We start from the raw sequence: 19,948 nt of genomic DNA, 5'->3' as shown, positions 1-19,948 counted from the left end.
AGTGTACTCTTTGATGCTGCATCCTCCGCTGTTCTTCTCAATGCATATGACGCACAACTGGGAGATGATGTAGCACCGAACAGATGCACACACATTCTGTACTCTTCTGGTTCAACATTCAGGTTACCGCCTGGCCACCAGAGAAAGCGTAACATATCTGCGTCCGTGTCTGGAATCCACACCTGGTAAAACATGGACTCGATATCTGCCATCATGGCAACAGGCTCCTGTCTGAATCTCAGCAACACTCCGATGAGGGTGTTCGTTAGATCAGGCCCTTGCAACAACTGGTCATTTAGCGACACACCCTGGTAAGTTGCCGCACAGTCAAAAACGACTCGGAGTTTCCTCTTTTTTGGATGGTAAACCCCATGGTGTGGAATGAACCATACTCTTCCATCATTGCGAATCAACTGTTCTTCTGGAACATTTACTGCGTAGCCTTTTTCCAGTATGTTGTCCATAAATGCCCTGTACTCTTGAAAGAAGTCAATATTCCTACTGAACTTCCTCTTCAGAGAGTTAAGCCTCTGTTCAGCAATACCACGGTTGCATGGCATCTTCACCTTGTCATCCTTCAAAGGCAACTTAATGCAGAAGTGACCATCCACAAGCTGGGCTGATGTTGTCACCGTATGCATGAACTGCTTGTCATGTTGAGACTGTTCTCGTCTGTCATCACATCTTCTTTCTGGGAAATCTGCATTGTAATACTTCATCAGCATTTCTTCAACGCTTATCACAGAAATCCGATTGACAAGGAAACTTTGTCTTTTGCCATCGTCTGACTCCTTCTCTGGACATCTGCTGATTGGTCCATTGACAACCCAACCAAGAGCGGTCTTCACAGCGTATGGTCCGTCATTCTGACTATTAATGATCTCCCATGGCTCCATGGCTTTGTACGCATTGACACCGATGAGCAGACCAACTTCTGCATCCAGTTTTGGGAGATGGACTCGACTCAGATAAGACCACTTTTCCAAATCTTTCTTCTGTGGGATGTTGGCCTTTTTTGCAGGTATATCTGGCTGAGTATACACATTGGGCAGCTGAATGTAATCTTGCTCCTCTAAGCCACACACCTCCAGATCTGTAAGCTCATAGCTACTAACTTTCTGTTCTTGGGCTATAGTGCGAAGCAGGAACTCTGCCTTTCTGCCTCGCATATTCAACCTCTTCGCCAAGTCTTCAGTGCAGAAAGTTGCTGTACTTCCTTGATCTAGAAAAGCATAGGTCTTGATTATCTTTGAGTCTTTCTTATGTTTTACCCGTACAGGTACGATGGGAAGGATGCACTCACTGTTCCCGGCCCCAGTATGGTCACCTCTTTTGCATCCTGCAGACACGAGAGCACTTGTGACTTCACTTGAGCTTTGTAAGCTGTCATCTGCACAGTTGGTCTTCAATGAAGCAACCTCCTTTACAACGTGCAAGATAGCTGGGTGCTTGAGTGAACAATCTGGACAAGAAGACCTTTTTTTACAGTCCTTGGACATATGACCTGCTGTCAGACACCCAAAACAAAGGCCGTTCGTTTTCAAGAACTGAATTCTTTCTTTCAGAGGCTGTTCTCTAATCTTGTTGCACGCATTCAGTGCATGGTTCTTCTGGCAGTAAAGACATGGACTTTGAAAGACACTTGCAGACTTGACTGCAAAGGGTTTCTTCTCAGGTTGGCTTTTACTGACGTTATTTTCAGTAGCAGACACATTTACAGCAAAGCTGCTTCTTTTAGACTCACTTTTTCTAATGCTTGTTTGCTTTTTTGAGTTGATCTGGTTACTTGAAGTGGAGTCCAGGATATCTCCAAACAGCGGGTCATTGGCAACCTTTGCTTGGTGGTACACAAATTCCACTAAATCAGAAAACCTGGCTCTTTTTCTTGTTTTTTCTTGAATGTCATAAGTATGACTTCTCCATCTTTCTTTCAGTTTGAATGGAAGTTTGGATAAAATGGACTTCATGTTGGTAGGATTGTTCATTTCATCCATGTAGTCAACATCATTTATTGTGTTACAACATCCAACCAAGAACAAAGCAAAAGCATTCAATCCTTTTCTGTCGTCTGGCCTTATCTGAGGCCATTCCATAGCCTTCTTGATATAAGCTGTAGCAATGGTCATTTCATCTCCATAATGACGATCAAGCAGCTCTCTGGCTTGTCTGTAAGCTCTGTCGGGTCTCATGTGCTCACAGCTCCGAACAAGATCAAGTGGCTCTCCACTCGTGAACTGTTCAAGGTAGTACAGCCGATCTTGATGACTGTCTGTTTTGCTGTCGATAGCATGCTCGAATGCCCTTATGAAAGATCTGTAAGTCAGAGGATCTCCTGTAAATGTGGATATGTCTCTTTGAGGCAGTTGAGACAAACTCTGTTGTTTAATGAGCATCTCTGTGACTTCGTTTTGACGCTGTAGTACTTCGTGCAGGCTATCTGTAGAAGAATCAGTGTGATCATGATGATTATGATGTGGCGTGCTGCTGACAGCATCAAACCGCAAAGATGACTTTCCTCTATCTGACGCACCAACTTGAGTGTTTAGCTTTGGACTGAATGTAAAGGATGGCTTACCAGCTCCACGAAGCACGTATTCTTCCACATTATGTTTTTCTTGTCTTCGTATCAAGGGTTCAAATCTGGGTCGAGAAGGTGGCTCCAATAAGTCATAGTTAGATTCGCGAGCATCTTCAAATTCTTCATACACCTTTAATTTGGCATCTGAAGCAGCAAGCTCAGTTTCAAGCTCCAATTGCTCTTTTCTAACTCTCAAGCGAACTTCTTCTTGTTCTATTGCTTCTCTCTTTTTCATTGCTGCAGCTCTTGCCAACAGTGCTTCACGTTCAGCTTTAATTCTCAGCATTGCAGAATTAGTACTGGAAGTGTGGCTTACCTTGGAGTTAGCTTTGGATACACTATCTTGTGGCCCAATATCATCTTCCTCATCTCTTAAGACATCTGCAATCCATTTGTTTGTGTCTTCTATAAACAGCGTGAATTCTGAATATTTGTTCTCAAAAGCATCTTGAACCGCTTTCCTGTCGTCTTCATCTGTTAGCTCACACAACTCTTCATTAATCCGTTCATACTGTCTTAAGCATCTTTCAAACTTTAGCAATGCTTCATCTTTAATGAAATTAACATTGTGTTCATTTTCCTTCAATTTGGCTAGATCATTCTTCTGTTTTGTTATTTGTGCCAACTTTCCCTTGCGTTCTCCTCTCAGCCTTTGTAGTTTCTCCTCTACAGCCTTTTCTGTGGGCTTTGGCGCCCTCTTTTGGTCAACACACGCAGCTGCGCTTTCATCTGCCATGTCACTTTAAAATCTTCACACAAAACTGTAACAATTTCTTCTGGAACTGTCCACAGTTTCTACTCTTCTTATGTCTTCACAAACACTCGTAAAAAAGAGTCACTGTAGTGAAGGATTTCTTTAAATAAAGCTCTATGACTTTCAGAACGAAATAAGTGACCAAACTCTGTCTTTGCTTTAAGACGATGGTTAATCAGGAGGATAATAGAGCCAAGAAGAAAATATCAGACCTGTTGCAGAGAAAACTTCATTCAGCCGACGACTCGTACTGTAGGTTTGGCTACATCTGCTTTTCTTTCCGTATTGGACTATTGTCTGTCTTTGTAGCAGCCGTTAGCAAGTTTCCTCAGCCCCGTCGATTCGCTCGCCGTCCTCGCGCGAGTGACTGCCTTCCTTTGCGATCGTCTCATGAGGCTTCTATTTCGTCTTCGTCGAACAATCTTCTGAATATACTCGATTTTTGACTAAGTCGAGCAGTCTTTTGACTTTGCTGTGAGTGCAGAAACCTGACTCACTAGCTTAGGACTTCAAAGTTCTTTTGTACTCAACACAAAACGTCCGCGAATAAAAGTCTTGAATCCAAAGTTCTTCGTTTGACTGTTTAATTATGAATTTCAAAAAAAAAAACATAAAATAAAACAAAAACTTGGAATCTTTACTTTTCTTACAAATTAACTGTTCCGTGTAGGTCAAAAGACTGTGTTGCTCCAAAGTCCAGTGGCTTCTGACTGCTTCGCAGTATACTATTCTTTCATACTAAATCTAACAACCAATCAAATTACATTATACTAGATCACTGGGCAACTGCTTACATTCAAATTTCTACGTTCCATTTGCAACACAGCTATTCTCACATTTTACTAAATAAACTCAAAATATTTTAAATTATATTCAATATTATTATTAGTTCCATTGAAATGGCTTCAACAGAGTGCATGACTGTTTGTTTTGACCTTTAAAGCTAGCTGTAAATATCTACTTGGACATATCAGATAGAGTGTATTAAATCCATTTCTGGAAGGCATTATTGAGACAGTACAGGCCCTGTTGGCCAGCAAGGCAGGGTTTGTTGGGAAATTGCGATGTGGCAAGCCAGTTAAAAGGTTCAAGCATGCTCTCTTCTCCACTGAAAGATTCCCCAGCTTGAATGTGACTTATTGTTTCAAGCATTCTGACTGCTTTCAATAGTACAATCAACACTGCTGTGGAGACGCTTATACACAATTTTATTTGAATATGGTGGATGAGTTTGTGCACAAATATGTGTACAAGCGAAACAACACCGCCTGAGGAATAAAATGCATAACTGGGTCTGGAACAGTTCATGAGGCGTGGAGCTGAAAAACCTGATGAAATATGTCAGAAATTCCTGACAGTCTATTAAAAGAATATGTTATAAGTACAGACAATTGTAGTACTGCTTAATTTATAGTAATTAGAAACTAAACAACTTCAGTCAAATATGATAAAAACAACCAGTGTTGCTTCAAAATGGTTTTGGGGTCCTAAATATTTATAAATTTACTACATATTTATGAGTAACGTTAACGTTCAATCTGAAACAGTGCAGACACCTCCTTCTTGTTCAGACTGGCTGAATTCCAGATCCTTTATATACCCAGCGGGCACCTTGACGTCAATTTGACATCAACAAATAGTCAAGATTTTGACCACCATGTATAACATGCATGAATATGCATATTTTCATGATATTTTGTAATTATTTCCTTGAGGTTGTAAAGAGGCCAAACAAAGGTATCAATCTGACATGTTTTTTCTGGTCCCAACCTCTCAGGTCAATATCATTGACATTAAATTGATGTTGATTTGATGTCAGGAAATAAGACGTCAAATTGATGTGAAATTTATGTCAAAACAATGTCTTAAATGTCTGGATTTTTTATTACTCAGTGTAAATCAGTGAGAGCATTTTCAACATAAAAGACTTAGCCTGAATGATATTGAAAATTTTAGGCCTAGGTCTATGTATTTACATGTGTATTTTTATTTTTTTTTAAATCCTAGCATGTTTAAATTTAGTTAACATGACCTTTTATAGTATGCTGTCATTATATTGAAGCAGATTTTTAAAATGATCATCATGGACTACAAATTGACTACAAAAAGATCGACGTCACATCCTGGCCATATCCGCGCGGAAAAACAGATCTGCATAACGGCTCAGTCACACTCACGTCGAATTCTGTCCGCTCAACTGCCAGATATATTGCTTCAATTTCGCAAAATTCCTCACTTCCAAATCCTGGTAAGTAATCAGCTAGCATATTGTTGTTGTTGTGATGTTAATACACATCTTATATAGGCGACTTAATTTTAATGGGTGTGCTTTTCCGAATTATGTCGAATATTTCACTGCCATGCATGCCTGAACATTACCTGCGCGAGCTAGCAGCTAACCTAATTTTAGTTTACCTTAACTGTAACGTTTACATTCCGGTATTATGGAAGAAGTGTCTTTGTGACTGTCTGCCGTCGAATGATTTGAACTGTGGTGCGTGTGTGTGTGTGTGTGTCATTGCGGTCTGCTTCTGCAAAGTCGATGCCAGCGTTAACGTTGCTAACGTTAGTGGAAATGTTAGCGCATTTCAAAAGCAGGGAGATTCCGTTCTAAATATTCGTTCCGCCGTGTTACTCTGTCCTGTTTAGCATTCGATTCCCTGCCCAAACTTGATCCGACCCTGGTCAACGATATTTCCCGCCGCCATCCTCGGGGCCATCATAGAAGTGCGGCCGCCATCTTAAACCGGTCGCATTCTTATTGTGTTGCATAGCAGCAGTAACGTTAGATGACAGAGCACTGTGCTGCATATTCCTGCTCAAATCGGCGGACTATCGCTCGGGAATTACTTTTCCCAAGTAAGATTTAACATTTAACATAACATTACCTGACGAAAGTTTGTATTTTGTGAATAAAATATCCCATGTGTCCTGTATACAGCAAAAAAAAAAAAAACCCGTGAAAATCAGTTCGGTATTCAGTGAGATATGATTCATTATGTGCGGACAGCTCATAATCATATCACCTGCCAAACAGATTACACTGAGCGGAGCGGATGACCGGTTTCAGATGGCGGCCCCACGGCTCGTCCGTGCCAATAGGCTGTAGCGGTCGATAGGGCGTCTACCTATATTATGATGTCTATGGGGGGCGTGCCCTTGATTTAGAGACGTGAATGATGTGAATGATTCAGAGTTTCTATTTATAATGTTTGCAGCCTTGAATGATGTAGCCAATCACAGATATGTGTTGATTTTTTGAACACAGATTAGTCAACCAAAATAATTGATAGTTCCAACCTTATGGTATACATTGACTAATGTCTATGTGAATAATCTTATTGAAAAATGTACTGGTAATAAAATATCCATATGATGACTAATAACACTTGAATGGTACAATTGAGTAAGAAGTATTTATTTTAATAAGCAGTTAGCAAATTAACAACGATTAACACTTGAATGTTAATTTTTTTCAGCGTACCAGCACCAGAACCTATCCCAGATTTGAATAAGAGGTAAGTTCCAGTGACAGCCATCCATATATTGTGTCATGACATTTTACATATTTTTCCTGTACATGTAACCAAATAACATCATTGTTTGCTGTGGTAAGAGCCCGAACGCAATTGTTCCTGGCGCCCGTATGAGCGGATGGGCTATTATTTCATCTGGAACTGCATGACAAAATTCATGATCGATTTACAAAACAAAACTTGGTAACACTTTAGAACTTTACGGTTCCTTCGTTCATGAATAACTACACAAGAACCAATGAGACAGTATTAACAATCTAGTAACTATTATTAAATAACAAAAAACTGATTAACGAACTAGTAAGTAATAGCGCACAGATGAAAGTGTGGTAGTTCATTATTAACTAATCAAGTACAATTTTTTTAATGCTTCCCAGAGAACTACTGAAAAAGTTTATTAACAATCTAGTAACTACTATTAACAAAAAAGAAACTGATTAACGAATTAGTAAGCGATACCTCACAGATAAAACTGGCAATTCATACTTCTATGGGCATTACTAATTATTTGGATCTGTATTCTAAAGTGAAGATCATGGGATCATGATATGTCCACATATTTATTTATATGTGCGTGTGTGTGCATCTTGTGAGTGATTATAAGATTCACTTTTATAAGATACACTTTTTGGCTTTTCATCACGGTAACAAACTAGTAATGACTCAAGTGTTACTACATACTTCTATGGGAATTACTAATTATTTGGAATCGTATTATAAAGTTAGCTCCCATGATCTTCACTTTAGAATACGGATCCAAATAATTAGTAATTCCCATAGAAGTATGTAGTAACACTTGAGTCATTACTAGTTTCTTACCATGATGAAAAGCCAAAAAGTGTAGAATCTTATTATCACTCACAAGATGCACACACACACACACACACACACACATATATATATATATATATATATAGTGTTAGTGTGAAATTAAACAAATGTTGTTTTCAATAAAAAAAATTGCACCAAGCAAGCCGATCCAGTTTTCCATTTTGATAAGAGCATTAAAATGAGAAGAAAAAAAAATATGACAAAAATAAATCAAGAGATATTTAGAAGATAAAAATGTGCGACTAAGGAGTGGTTCACTTTTGAAAAAAAACTTTTGCTGATAATTTACTCACCCCCATGTCATCCAAGATGTCAATGTCATTCTTTCTTCAGTCGAAAAGAAATTAAGGTTTTTGATGAAAACATTCCAGGATTTTTCTCCATATAATGGACTTCAATGGGGTCCAAACGGTTTAAGGTCCAAAAGACAGTTTCAGTGCAAACTGCAAACTGTTCAAAGGGTTTAAACGACACCAGACGATGAATAAGGGTCTTATCAAGCGAAACAATTGCTCATTTAATAAATAAATAACAACGTTTTTTTTTTTTTAGTTTTATAAGCTCAAATGCTCGCCTTGGTCTGTTCTGTGACGCACGTTTGTGACTCTTTTTTTTTTTTTTTTTAAATGAGCGATCGTTTCGCTTGATAAGACCCTTATTCATCATCTGGGATCGTTTAAAGCCCTTTGAACAGTTTGCAGTGAAAGTGTCTTTTGGACCTTGAACCGTTTGGTTCCCATTGAAGTCCATTTATGGAGAAAAATGCTGGAATGTTTTTATCCAAAACCTTAATTTCTTTTCGACTGAAGAAAGAAAAACGTGGACATCTTTTGAATGACATGGGGGTGAGTAAATTATCAGCAAAAGTTTTTTGAAAAGTGAACTACTCCTTTAAATATTTCAATCCTTTGACAGCACTAATATATATATATATATATATATATATATATATATATATATTAGTGCTGTCAAACGATTAATCGCATCCAAAATAAAAGTTTATGTTTACATAATATATGTGGGTGCACTGTGTATAATTATTATTATTATATATATTTAAATACACACACATGCTTGTATATATTTAAGAAATATTTTCATGTATATAGATTTATATATAATTTATATGATATATAAATATCAATATTTTATACATAATTAAAAAAAATTAAATATACATGCATGTGTGTGTATATATATATATATATATATATACAAAATAATTATACACTAGGGTTGTGCCGATCGACGATAGTATCGTGTATCGACGATAGTCAGAGGTATCGCTGATGGCTGTTTATTTGGTGCGATATTTGGCTCGTTTCCCATGAATGCATTAAATATTTTATTTTTATTATTAAATAAATAATAATATTATTATTATTATTGTTATTAATAAATGAATTAGTCTACAATTAATTTGCCCATAGCCTATTGTTCACATTAACATCACCGCAAAGTTTAACCGACACTTGCAACACCACGCACATTTGAGTTTTAAAAATGAGAATTAGGCCAAGGCTACTCTTAAGTGAAAATGTTTAAATAAAATAAAAAAACTAGGCCTACATATAGGCTAATTTCAAAATTGGCTTTATGCCCAGCTGCACTACTTCCTGAACTTCAGCCAGCTCCTTGTTGCCTGTCTGCCATTATTGGCCAAATTGATTAATTCAGGTGTGTCTGATTATTGTTGCCATGACTACTGAGGTCAAGCACACCTGAATTAATCAATTTGACCAATAATGGCAGACAGGAAACAAGGAGCTGGCTGAAGTTCAGGAAGTAGTGCAGCTGGGCATAAAGCCCATTGAATCGCAAGGATAGACCTAGCCTATATTCACAATTTCACATGAGCCATGGAGATTATTATCATTTAATAATCTCCGTTTGTAGTTCTCCGGGATCGCGCTATCCTTGGGGTATTGCATTAACCTAAACATACAATTTTATTGATATGCTATTAATAGCTACAATAACAAATTGATATTAATATTACTGTGTAATTAAAATGATAGATAATAACAGTCTAATAGGTCCGAACACACAACAATAAAAAATGAGATCAGCTTGCTTTATTTCAAACAATTTAAGGATGACTTCAGAATACGACTTTCTGTAACACGAAATATAGCTAAATATACCATCTCCTTTGCGATATACTTATAAACGGCTGCCGTGCACAGGGCCCATTTTTCACTGTTCCGTTTGTACTTGGTGCTTTTTGAAAAAGCTTCGACGATGGATGGCTGATGTGTTGGACCTTTTCCAGCCGTCACTCCAGCTTTTTTTGACGCTAGTTTAGCAGCCTCAGCGGGGTGGTGAGTTTGCAAATGTACGAACAGGTTAGTCGTTTGAGACTCTCTCACGCACACAACTTTCATGCAAACTTTGCAGATTGCTTGTGTTATGTCAACTGGCTCGCCTTTCGCGTCTGATTTAAAACCAAAAAATTGCCAAATAGGCGAAGTGATGTTTTTCTTGTTAACCAGCTCCATCTTGGCTTGCAGAATTATGACAATGATTCAAATTTCCTGTGCGTCATTTCCCGAGATAAAAAGTAGGTAATGTAAATGAATTGGATAATTAACCCTTTCACGCGTACGATCACACCGGTGTGATCAGTCTTGGCTGGTCCCTGGAGCGTACGATCACACCGGTGTGATTAGAACGTTCAGTGCATCACGTCAGAAACTCCTAAATTCAAACTTGCTCTCGCGCGTTGGCTGGAGCTCAGCCAGAGACAGACGCACTCAGTGCTGTCATATATCACAACTATTGAGTGTTTTCAACCACATAATGTTTATTTTAGGTTTCAGACATTTAAATACACATATGTACTAGCAAAACAATGATTTTGAGTTTGTAAAATACACACAGATGTCTATGGAAGCGGCAATAATAATCCTTTCAATTATAATAAGACGACACGTTTTATTCATATCAGATACACATTGTGTAAGTAGCTTAACATTTGACCCTATTCTTCTCCCAGTTCACCAGCCACTTACTATCATGTATTTCGTGAGAAGTGGAGGAATTGACGTTATAAATCCAACAGATCCGATTCTCTGAACTGAAAAAGAAACTAAAATGGTGCCGCCCATTGTGCATACAGCTCAACTAACGCGATCGTTATAAAGATGTCTAAACAACAAAACCCATCCACTTGTACATATTTGACAATCGGAATATCAGTGTTTCATGATATAGCTAATACATTTTTGTTTTTAATAAAAAAGGAAAAATGACATAAAAGCAGATCATCATTCATTCCGCGCTCTGTTCTGGTTGTGCTGTGTCACGTGACAAGCAATGACGCGTCACCATGGAAACATTAAAGTGGCAAGTTCTAAATAATGGTCGCCTTGAAAATCTCACGCTGGGGGGTCAGTTAGAATATTTTAAACTTAAGTGTAAAAGGGTTAAATAAGTGAAATACGTAAAAAAGTACACAAATAAGTCGATCAATTTTTAAATAAGTAAATTATTGCCCTGCCCACCCCCACGCGATAATATCGTGTATCGGCGATCTCACAGGTTGACGATATGGTGATCTGAAAATTAAGCATATCGCCCAACATTATTATACACAGTGCACCCACATATATTATGTAAACACAAACTTTTATTATGGATGCAGTTAATCAAGATTAATCATTTGACAGCCCATATATATATATATATATATATATATATATATATATATATTCACATGCCGGCCACCCTGCTCTCTAAGACCCAAAAAACCCAGTAGTATTAAACACTTTAATATATGTACATTTTATCTAAATTAAGCTTTGGTACCAAGAACCATGGATTTTTACTGTTATTGGTAACGAATACTGAAATTTTGATAACGTGACAACACCAGTGAAGACTGAGGCAAGTGGCAGCTCAATGTGGTGAAGGCTGAGTAAGTGGCAGCTGTGGATCATGGCAAATTCAATATAAACTTGCCCTGTGAAAAGTTTTTGGGGCAACCTAACGTGAGACCGGTATACTGCCCAGCACTGCTTTTTTTATTAATATAATTTCTTGCAGCATCGCTGCAGTGTGATGGCATATCTAAGGAACTGGAGGAAGCGTAACGCCGAAGTCCTTGCACTGGCTGAAAATTCTAGTGAGGAGGATGGAATGCTGGAGAGTGTGGATGGGGAGGTTTTGTCACCTTCATTGTCATCTGATCACTCAGATATTGATGTGGTGCTATCGTCTGACTCAGAAACCCAAATTCTGTCTGATGAGTCCTCAGAAGAAACCGTTCCTGATCTGGGTGAGGAGCTTGCAGACTGGGCAACCAGGAATAGCTGCAAGCGAACTGCTCTTAATGAGATGCTAGAGATCCTTAGGCGACAAGGCCATCGGCTCCCAAAGGATTCCCGAACACTGTTGCAAACACCAAAGAAAGTGGCAACAGTTGAAAAATGTGGTGGACACTATGCCTACTTTGGTCTTGCTTCTGGCATATTAAAAGTGTTGTCTCAGCATCCAGGAATCGTTGAGCACCTACATTTGTGCTTTAACATTGATGGTGTGCCCCTTTTTAAATCCTCCAACTTGCAAATGTGGCCCATTCTCTGCAACTTTCATGACTTTTCTCCTTTCATTGTGGCCCTCTACTGTGGAGTTGCTAAACCAAATTCAGTGGAAGAGTACTTAAGTGACTTTCTCCTGGAGTTGCAGCAGTTGCAGCAAGATGGGATCGTTCATGAAGGCAAAGCACTTCAACTGTCTGTGAAAGCATTCATATGTGATGCCCCTGCCAGAGCATTCTTGAAGTGCATTAAGAATCATAACAGTTATCACTCTTGTGAGCGATGCACTATCAGAGGCACCTATGATGGAAGGGTTGTTCTTGGGGCCAAAGAACCAGGTGCCGTTCCAAGGACTGAAGATGGTTTCCATCAGTGGGCATACAAGAATCATCAAGTTCAGATATCCCCACTGACTGTTGCAGGAATCTCATGTATCCATGGGTTTGCCTTAGACTACATGCACTTGGTCTGTTTAGGTGTGGTTCGGAGAATGCTGCATTTCATGAAGCAAGGGCCTAATACATGCAAGTTGTCATTTCAACAAAGGAGCAGAATTTCAGATCATCTCAAATCATTGAATGGAAAGTTGCCAAGGGAGTTTGCTCGCCAGCCAAGGGGTTTGCAGGAACTTGACAGGTGGAAGGCCACAGAATTAAGACAGTTCCTCCTTTACACAGGACCAGTTGTTTTGAGGGAAGTTCTTGCACCTACTTTCTATAAACATTTTCTTGCACTCACAGTCATCATGTCAATTCTGTTAAACTCTGATGATGTCCTCCGAAACGAGTATTTGGGGTATGCCAGAGATTTGACTGTGTACTTTGTTGAAAAGTCTGAAGAGTTTTATGGGAAAACCTTTGCTGTGTACAATGTACACTCGCTGACCCACCTTCCAGATGATGTTGAGCATTTCCAGGGTTCCCTGAACAATGTTTCAAGCTTTCCATTTGAAAATTACCTCCAGACACTGAAGAAAATGGTCAGGCAAAGTCAAAATCCTATTGCCCAGGTGGCCAAACGCTTAACAGAGCTAGAGAAGTCAACGAAACACAAACGTGTAGCCAAAGAGACATTTACTTGTGTATCTACCACATTAAGGGATGGGTGTTTCCTTCTGGACAACGAGGATTTTGCCTTTGTGAAGGAAAAACGTTCAGATGGCTATTTGGTTTGTGATGTGATACACCATAATGACACAGAGAGTTTCTTTGATGACCCCTGTTGTTCCAAACTACTCAACATCGTTCGTGTCAGAGACCTCAGAAGAGCAAAGCGCCAACTGATCATGAGGCAGAATTTACACCGTAAAGTTGTCTGCCTGCCACCAAACCATGAGGCAACCAACTCAGGGTATATTCTATTTCCTATGCTACATGGAGTAGAACGAAGAGCCTCCACCACTGCTGCCAGCTGACACTCACTTATCCTCCAGCTGCGTCCTGCCTCAGCCTCCACTACCAAGCTGACTCCTGCCTTAGTCGGTAACATTGACAAATATAGATAAGCACAACAATATAGTAGTACATAAGAGGCACTGGCCTGGATGCAGACTAAAAATACAAATGTTCCCCCTTTGTCAAGGTTTTGTCATGTGGGTTCGGGCTGTTTGGAGGGAGAGAACTAAAGAAGAGGAAGGAGTCATCCCAAAATCCTGGGTGCTTAATGATATGGTCCACTGGCCACCTGGCATTGATGCATTGAAAGCAATGAAAGAGATGCGAAAGCCTGAGGAAAAGTGGAGGAAATTTCCTCTCATAAAGCTGAAACTAACATCAAGTAAGTCAATGTCCTTTGCTGTAATAAGGACTTGCTTTGCATTCACTTTTCATAATCATTATCATTGATGCATGGTTTTCATTCATTCCAGTGGACAGGGAGGAGTGCGAGTTATTCAACTTCTCTACAGCTGCTGAGGGTAGTGGTGATGAGCTGACCATCTCTAAGCCCAAGAGGATTGGGAAAAAAAAAACGTTTGATGACTTTGTTGAAGGTATGATAATGAAACAGTTGTGTAGCAGGTCCAACATATTTTGAGTGTAACACTAATGGCCCTATTTTAACAATCTGAAATGCAAGTATCAAGCGCAAAGCGCAAGTAACTTTGTGGGTGGGTCTTGGGCGCTGTTGCTATTTTACCGACAGGATAAATTACTCTTGCGCCCGACGCAAGTTTAAAAGGGGTTGGTCTGAAATAGCTTCATTAATTATAGGTGTGGTTTGGGCGTTACGTGAAATAAACCAATCAGAGCATCCAACATACCCTTTAAGAGCAGGTGTGCATGCTGCATGGCGAATTGTTATTATGGCGAATTTACCAGGAGCGTGCAAGGAGCATTCACAGCTGAGGAGACCGACGTTCTTGTAAGTGCAGTGAAAGACAGAGAAGTGAAGTTGTATGGGGATGGGAGAAACCGACCCAAATCAGCATCGATTAAACAGACGTGGGAGGAAACATTTTTTTTTACATCTTCATGTAAACCATAATCATTTCCCTCATGTGTTAATATTTTTGTTATGATGTATGATTTGCAAAAATAAAAACTGCTGCATCTGTGTGGATGAGAGATTCAAAGTGTATGCGCGTTGTGCACCTGCTACATTATGGCCAAGCATGCATGCTTAAAATAGCATTATGAACAATGCGCCACTGATTTTAGACTAGGTTTTTTCTGGTCAGTGGCGGAATTGTTTTCTGGAACTGCAAAATTGCACTAGAGAATGTTTGCACCGACCCGCCCAGTGAGCGCAAGTTCATTTTACCGGCGTGCGTCTGTGGAGGGAAAAAAGACGCTTTTGAGCGGGTGCAAAATAGGAATGAGACAAGTGTCAGTGTACAAAGTCATTTGCGTCGGGTGCAAGATAAGGCCCTGAGACTTCTAAGCAGGAAACTTTTAGTATTGTGAGTGTGATAAGGTTGCTGTTTCATATGTTACACAGATGATGAAGATGAAGCAATTGATGATAACCCACCGAATTACCAGTTAAGTTCAGAGGCAAATTCATCAGGGCATGGTAAGTAGGCCATAAAACTTAAAGCGATACTCCACCGGGTTTTCATGTTATTCCCTTAATTAAGACGAGCTGATGCATACCTCTCTCGTCTCAGTGCGTGCACTCTATCGCTCTGTATTGCCGCAAAACTGTTAGCACTTAGCTTAGCCCAGTGCATTAAATATGGGCCCAAAAGAGAGGCGACCAAACACTTCCTCGTTTTCCCTATTTAAACACAGTTACTCGATTAGTGTAACTCGACCTAGGCTGGTGACACAAAATAAAACGTTGTGTTTTTTCTAAGCGTTTAAAATTGATGACTATATTGTATAGCGGAATACCATAAAAAAGTGCTTTAGAGCACTTCAACTTGGCGCAATAATACCTTCACTCGTGAAAAGTCCTCTTACCGGCTCCCGCTTCCTCGCTCTCCCCCTCCCTCTTATTTCCGTCAATGCAACCAACGTGACATGCGCCAAAGCGGGATCCGGTTATTGCGCCAAGTTGAAGTGCTCTAAAGCACATTTTATGGTATTCCGCCATACAATATAGTCATCAATTTTAAACGCTTAGAAAAACGCAACGTTTTATTTTGTGTCACCAGCCTAGGTCGAGTTACACTAATCGAGTAACTGTGTTTAAATAGGGAAAACGAGGAAGTGTTTGGTCGCTTCTCTTTTGGGCCCATATTTAATGCACTGGGCTAAGCTAAGTGCTAACATAGTTTTGCGGCAATACAGAGCGATAGAGTGCACGCACTGAAACGAGAGAGGTATGCATCAGCTCGTCTTAATTACGGGAATAACATAGTTTAATATGAAAACCCGGTGGAGTATCCCTTTAAACTAATGTCAACATGTAAATGTAGTTTTCTAAGTAAAGTCAGTTGTTTAAAGGGATACTCCACTTTTTTTGGAAATATGCTCATTTTACAACTCCCCCAGAGTTAAATTGTTGAGTTTTGCCTATTTTGAATCCATTCAGCCGATCTCCGGTTCTGGCGGCTCCACTTTTAGCATAGCTTAGCATACATCACTGAAGTGCACAAGACTAGTAGCATTTCTCCCAAAAAAATTACCAAAGTGTTTTGATATTTTTCCTATTTAAAACTTGACTCTTCTATAGTTACATCGTGAACTAAGACAGACAGAAAATGTAAAGTTGCGATTTTCTAGGCTGATATGCAGGGAACTATACTCTCATTCCTGCGTAATAATCAAGACACTTTACTGCCGTACCATGAGTGCATCAGGCGCGATGACTACACAAACTTAGTCCCGGTCACGTTAGAAGCTGGGGACTATTTTCAGGCGCTGCGTCATAACATTACGCCTGCTGCACTGATGGTACGACAGTGAAGTTTCCTGATTATTACGCAGGAATGAGAGTATAGTTCCTAGTCATATCAGCCTAGAAAATCGCAACTTTACATTTTCCGTCTGTCTTAGTGCATGATGTAACTATAGAAGAGTCAAGTTTTAAATAGGAAAAATATCAAAACACTTTGGTAATTTTTTTGGGAGAAATGCTAATGGTCTTGTGCACTTCAATGATGTATGCTAAGCTATGCTAAAAGTGGTACCGCCAGAACCGGAGATCGGCTGAATGGATTCAAAAAAGGTAAAACTCAACAGTTAACTCTAGGGGAGTTGTAAAATGAGCATATTTCCAAAAAAAGTGGAGTGTCCCTTTAATATTGTCTTACCGTATGCAATTAAACAGGTCCCTCCCTGCCACAGCCACCAAAGAAATTCAAGTCCAGCTCCAGCCATCGAGTTATTGGTCAAGAGCGCACCAGGGAAACACCTCGCGATCGTTCCAGGTCCCCGAACATGGAAACACCTCACACACCCAACAATCATTCCAGGTCCAGGACCCTAAGACCACACAATCGTTCTAGGTCCAGCACCCTGGAAACACCACACAATCGTTCCAGATCCAGGACCCTGGAAAGACCACACAATCGTTCCAGATCCAGGAGCCTGGAAAGACCACACAATCGTTCCAGATCCAGGACCCTGGAAAGACCACACAATCGTTCCAGATCCAGGAGCCTGGAAAGACCACACAATCGTTCCAGATCCAGGACCCTGGAAAGACCACACAATCGTTCCAGATCCAGGACCCTGGAAAGACCACACAATCATTCAAGGTCCCGGATCATGGAAACGCCAAGCCGGGAGAGAGAACACAGATTTTACCATAGAGAAGATGTCTTCCCAATGGAAGAGAAAAGTAAGTGTGCTCTAAACAAAAATAGCTGCTTCATTGAAAAAAAATATTGTGCAGAATATGATGTGATATTGCTCTTTTTGGTCTGACTTTCAGAGTTCCAAAAGCGAGTGCTGTACTTGCTAGCTGACATGAGAGCAAAGCTCTCTGAAGCAGGGCGTTTTTACGAGCCCCCGCATTCCCAGTTCCACTTAGAGTTGATTGACTCCATAGATCAGCTTCAACAGCTTAACAGACAGCTAACCAGTGAGGAACGACGAAAACTTATGGTAGGTTACTACAAAAAAGGAAATAACCCTTTGCAAACAGATGTAATTATTCCTCATACAATATCTTATTCACATATTCTTGTTACTCATATACAATTCTGCATATTTGCTAAATTCATCCTTCAGACAGCTCAGATGTCAAAAATTGGTGGAGCTACCCTGCGGGAAAATGTGAACAATGTGATGAAAAGGTCAGTCTCTGAAGTTGTGCTGTTAATATCTTAAAATTATTTTACTTTCAAACAATATTTTTGGTCTCCTGTCTCAAACGGCTCACTGTAATTCACCTTCACACACCAGTCTGTGCGCCGTGCTGGTTAATCTGCTACCCTCTAACTTCATGTTCCCGCCGTTTGCTGCGGTCCGAGTGCGATTTTTCCCTGCGTCCCCCGCAGCGCTGGTCTGGTTTCACATTCAACTTAATTATATCAAACCCTGGTGCATTTGCGTGCATCTTATGTAGGGCTGGGTACCGAGTTCAGTACTTTTTAGGTACGGACCGAATTGCCTCGGTACTACTGAGTATCGAAACATTTCTTGTTTTTCGGTACCAAATTTTGGTACCCAATTGGTTAATCTCTTGCGAGTGCAAGCAGAAACCGAGGATAGAGCGGATATTGTGTCATTGAAAACAGACTGTTAAAGGAACACTCCGACTTTTTGGGACTTTAGCCTAATCACCTTACCCCCCAGAGTTAGATAAGTCCATACATACCTTTTTCATCTCCGTGCGTGCTATAAGTCTGTTTGACGCATCCACCGCTAGCCTAGCTTAGCACAAAGACTGGATGTGAATGGTTGCAGCTTTCATACTAATCCAAATGAGTGACAAAATAACGCAAACGTTTTTCTATTTACATGTTGTGGTTTGTATAGTCACAGAGTGTACAAATAACAAAGTCAAAGGAGACACAGACATCTTTTAACCGTATAAAACCTGGGAACTATTCTCTGAAGGCGAAGCACTGCTACTTTGACGGAGTGATAACCGAATCACCTGAGACACGCCGTGGTGAGGAGCAGAGAGTTCGCTCAGAGTTTGGGTAACAGAGTCAGCAATTTATAAATAGTAAAAGCGTAGTTTACAGTCATGGGTTTTCGCTCTATTGTAAATAGCTGCGACTGTAAACAGGGGAGGTAATACCATGTTTCACAGAATTCCAACTAAAAACGCTGACTGGATGAAGAAATGGCTAACTTACTTACTCGGATATTGATCCAAACACACCTAAATAGATTATCAAGGGACATTATGTTTACTCGGTACATTTCAATGAGGACGATTATTTTGAAAAAAATGGAATTTGCCACACGGACCATAATGTGCTGAAGGATACCGGCCATCCCATCGATAGCACAGACAGGACAAGTGGATCACCTGCGGCTGAGGTAAGTGTTATGTTTTTAGATGACCTACTGTAACAGTGCCATTAGCCAGATCTGATGTAACGTTAGTGACACTATTATATGATTAGGGTATGAATATGTTTTTATCTTGATGCGGCGCGGACGCGCTTGGGAAAAAACGAGCACGTTGAACTTGCACCCTGCGCGCGGCGCGCCTAGTAGCCTAAATTTGAAATAACCATGGAAATAACGAACTTGAGCGTGCGATAGGGTACGATAGGCTGTGAGTTCATTGTGCAAAAACAATTTGTGCTATTACTTTCCCCTTAATCTATCATATGCAATTATACTGTATATTATATGCTGTTGAATACATTTGGTTCAGCTAATAAATTGCATTTAAAATATATTGATTCCTGTAATAATAATTATTTATTCATGTTCTGTGATATTTATAAATCTGGATGCGTTTTTGGTTGGAATTCAATGAAACATGGTACTGTATTACCTGGTCTCCCCTGTTTATTGTCACAGCTCATACAATAAAGCAAACACCCATGATAAACTATGCTTTTCTATCTAACGTTAGTAATTGCTGACTCTTTACTCCAACACTGAGCGAACTCTCTGCTCCTCGTCACAGTGCGTGTCAGGTGATGGTTATCACTCTGCCCAAGTAGCAGTGCTTCGCCTTCAGAAAATATAGTATTTATACGGTTAAAAGATGTCTGTCTCATATGGCCTTGATATTTGTACAGTCTGTGCCTATACAAACCACAACATGTAAATAGGAAAACGTTTGCGTTATTTTGTCACTCATTTGGATTAGTATGAAAGCTGCAACCATTCACATCCAGTCTTTGTGCTAAGCT

At 39.9% G+C, this 19,948-nt stretch overlaps 2 protein-coding genes across 3 annotated transcripts in view; one reads left to right on the top strand and one right to left on the bottom strand.

Moving 5' to 3' along the window:
• atl3 (atlastin 3) overlaps window positions 1–19,948 on the bottom strand; it is a 35,488-nt gene that overhangs the window by 13,453 nt on the left and 2,087 nt on the right. The window lies entirely within an intron of this gene.
• Window positions 11,616–13,696, top strand: LOC148977551 (uncharacterized). The gene has a single exon (XM_089135206.1). It carries the CDS (start codon window positions 11,759–11,761, stop codon window positions 13,649–13,651), a length of 1,893 nt encoding a protein of 630 aa, XP_088991332.1. The 5' UTR covers window positions 11,616–11,758; the 3' UTR covers window positions 13,652–13,696.

This window comes from Pimephales promelas, chromosome 9, assembly GCF_988280905.1.
Source record: "Pimephales promelas chromosome 9, fPimPro1.hap1.1, whole genome shotgun sequence".
NCBI lineage: Eukaryota > Metazoa > Chordata > Actinopteri > Cypriniformes > Leuciscidae > Pimephales > Pimephales promelas.
Note: the sequence above shows the minus strand (reverse complement) of the source record. Positions and strands in the feature narration are given on the sequence as shown.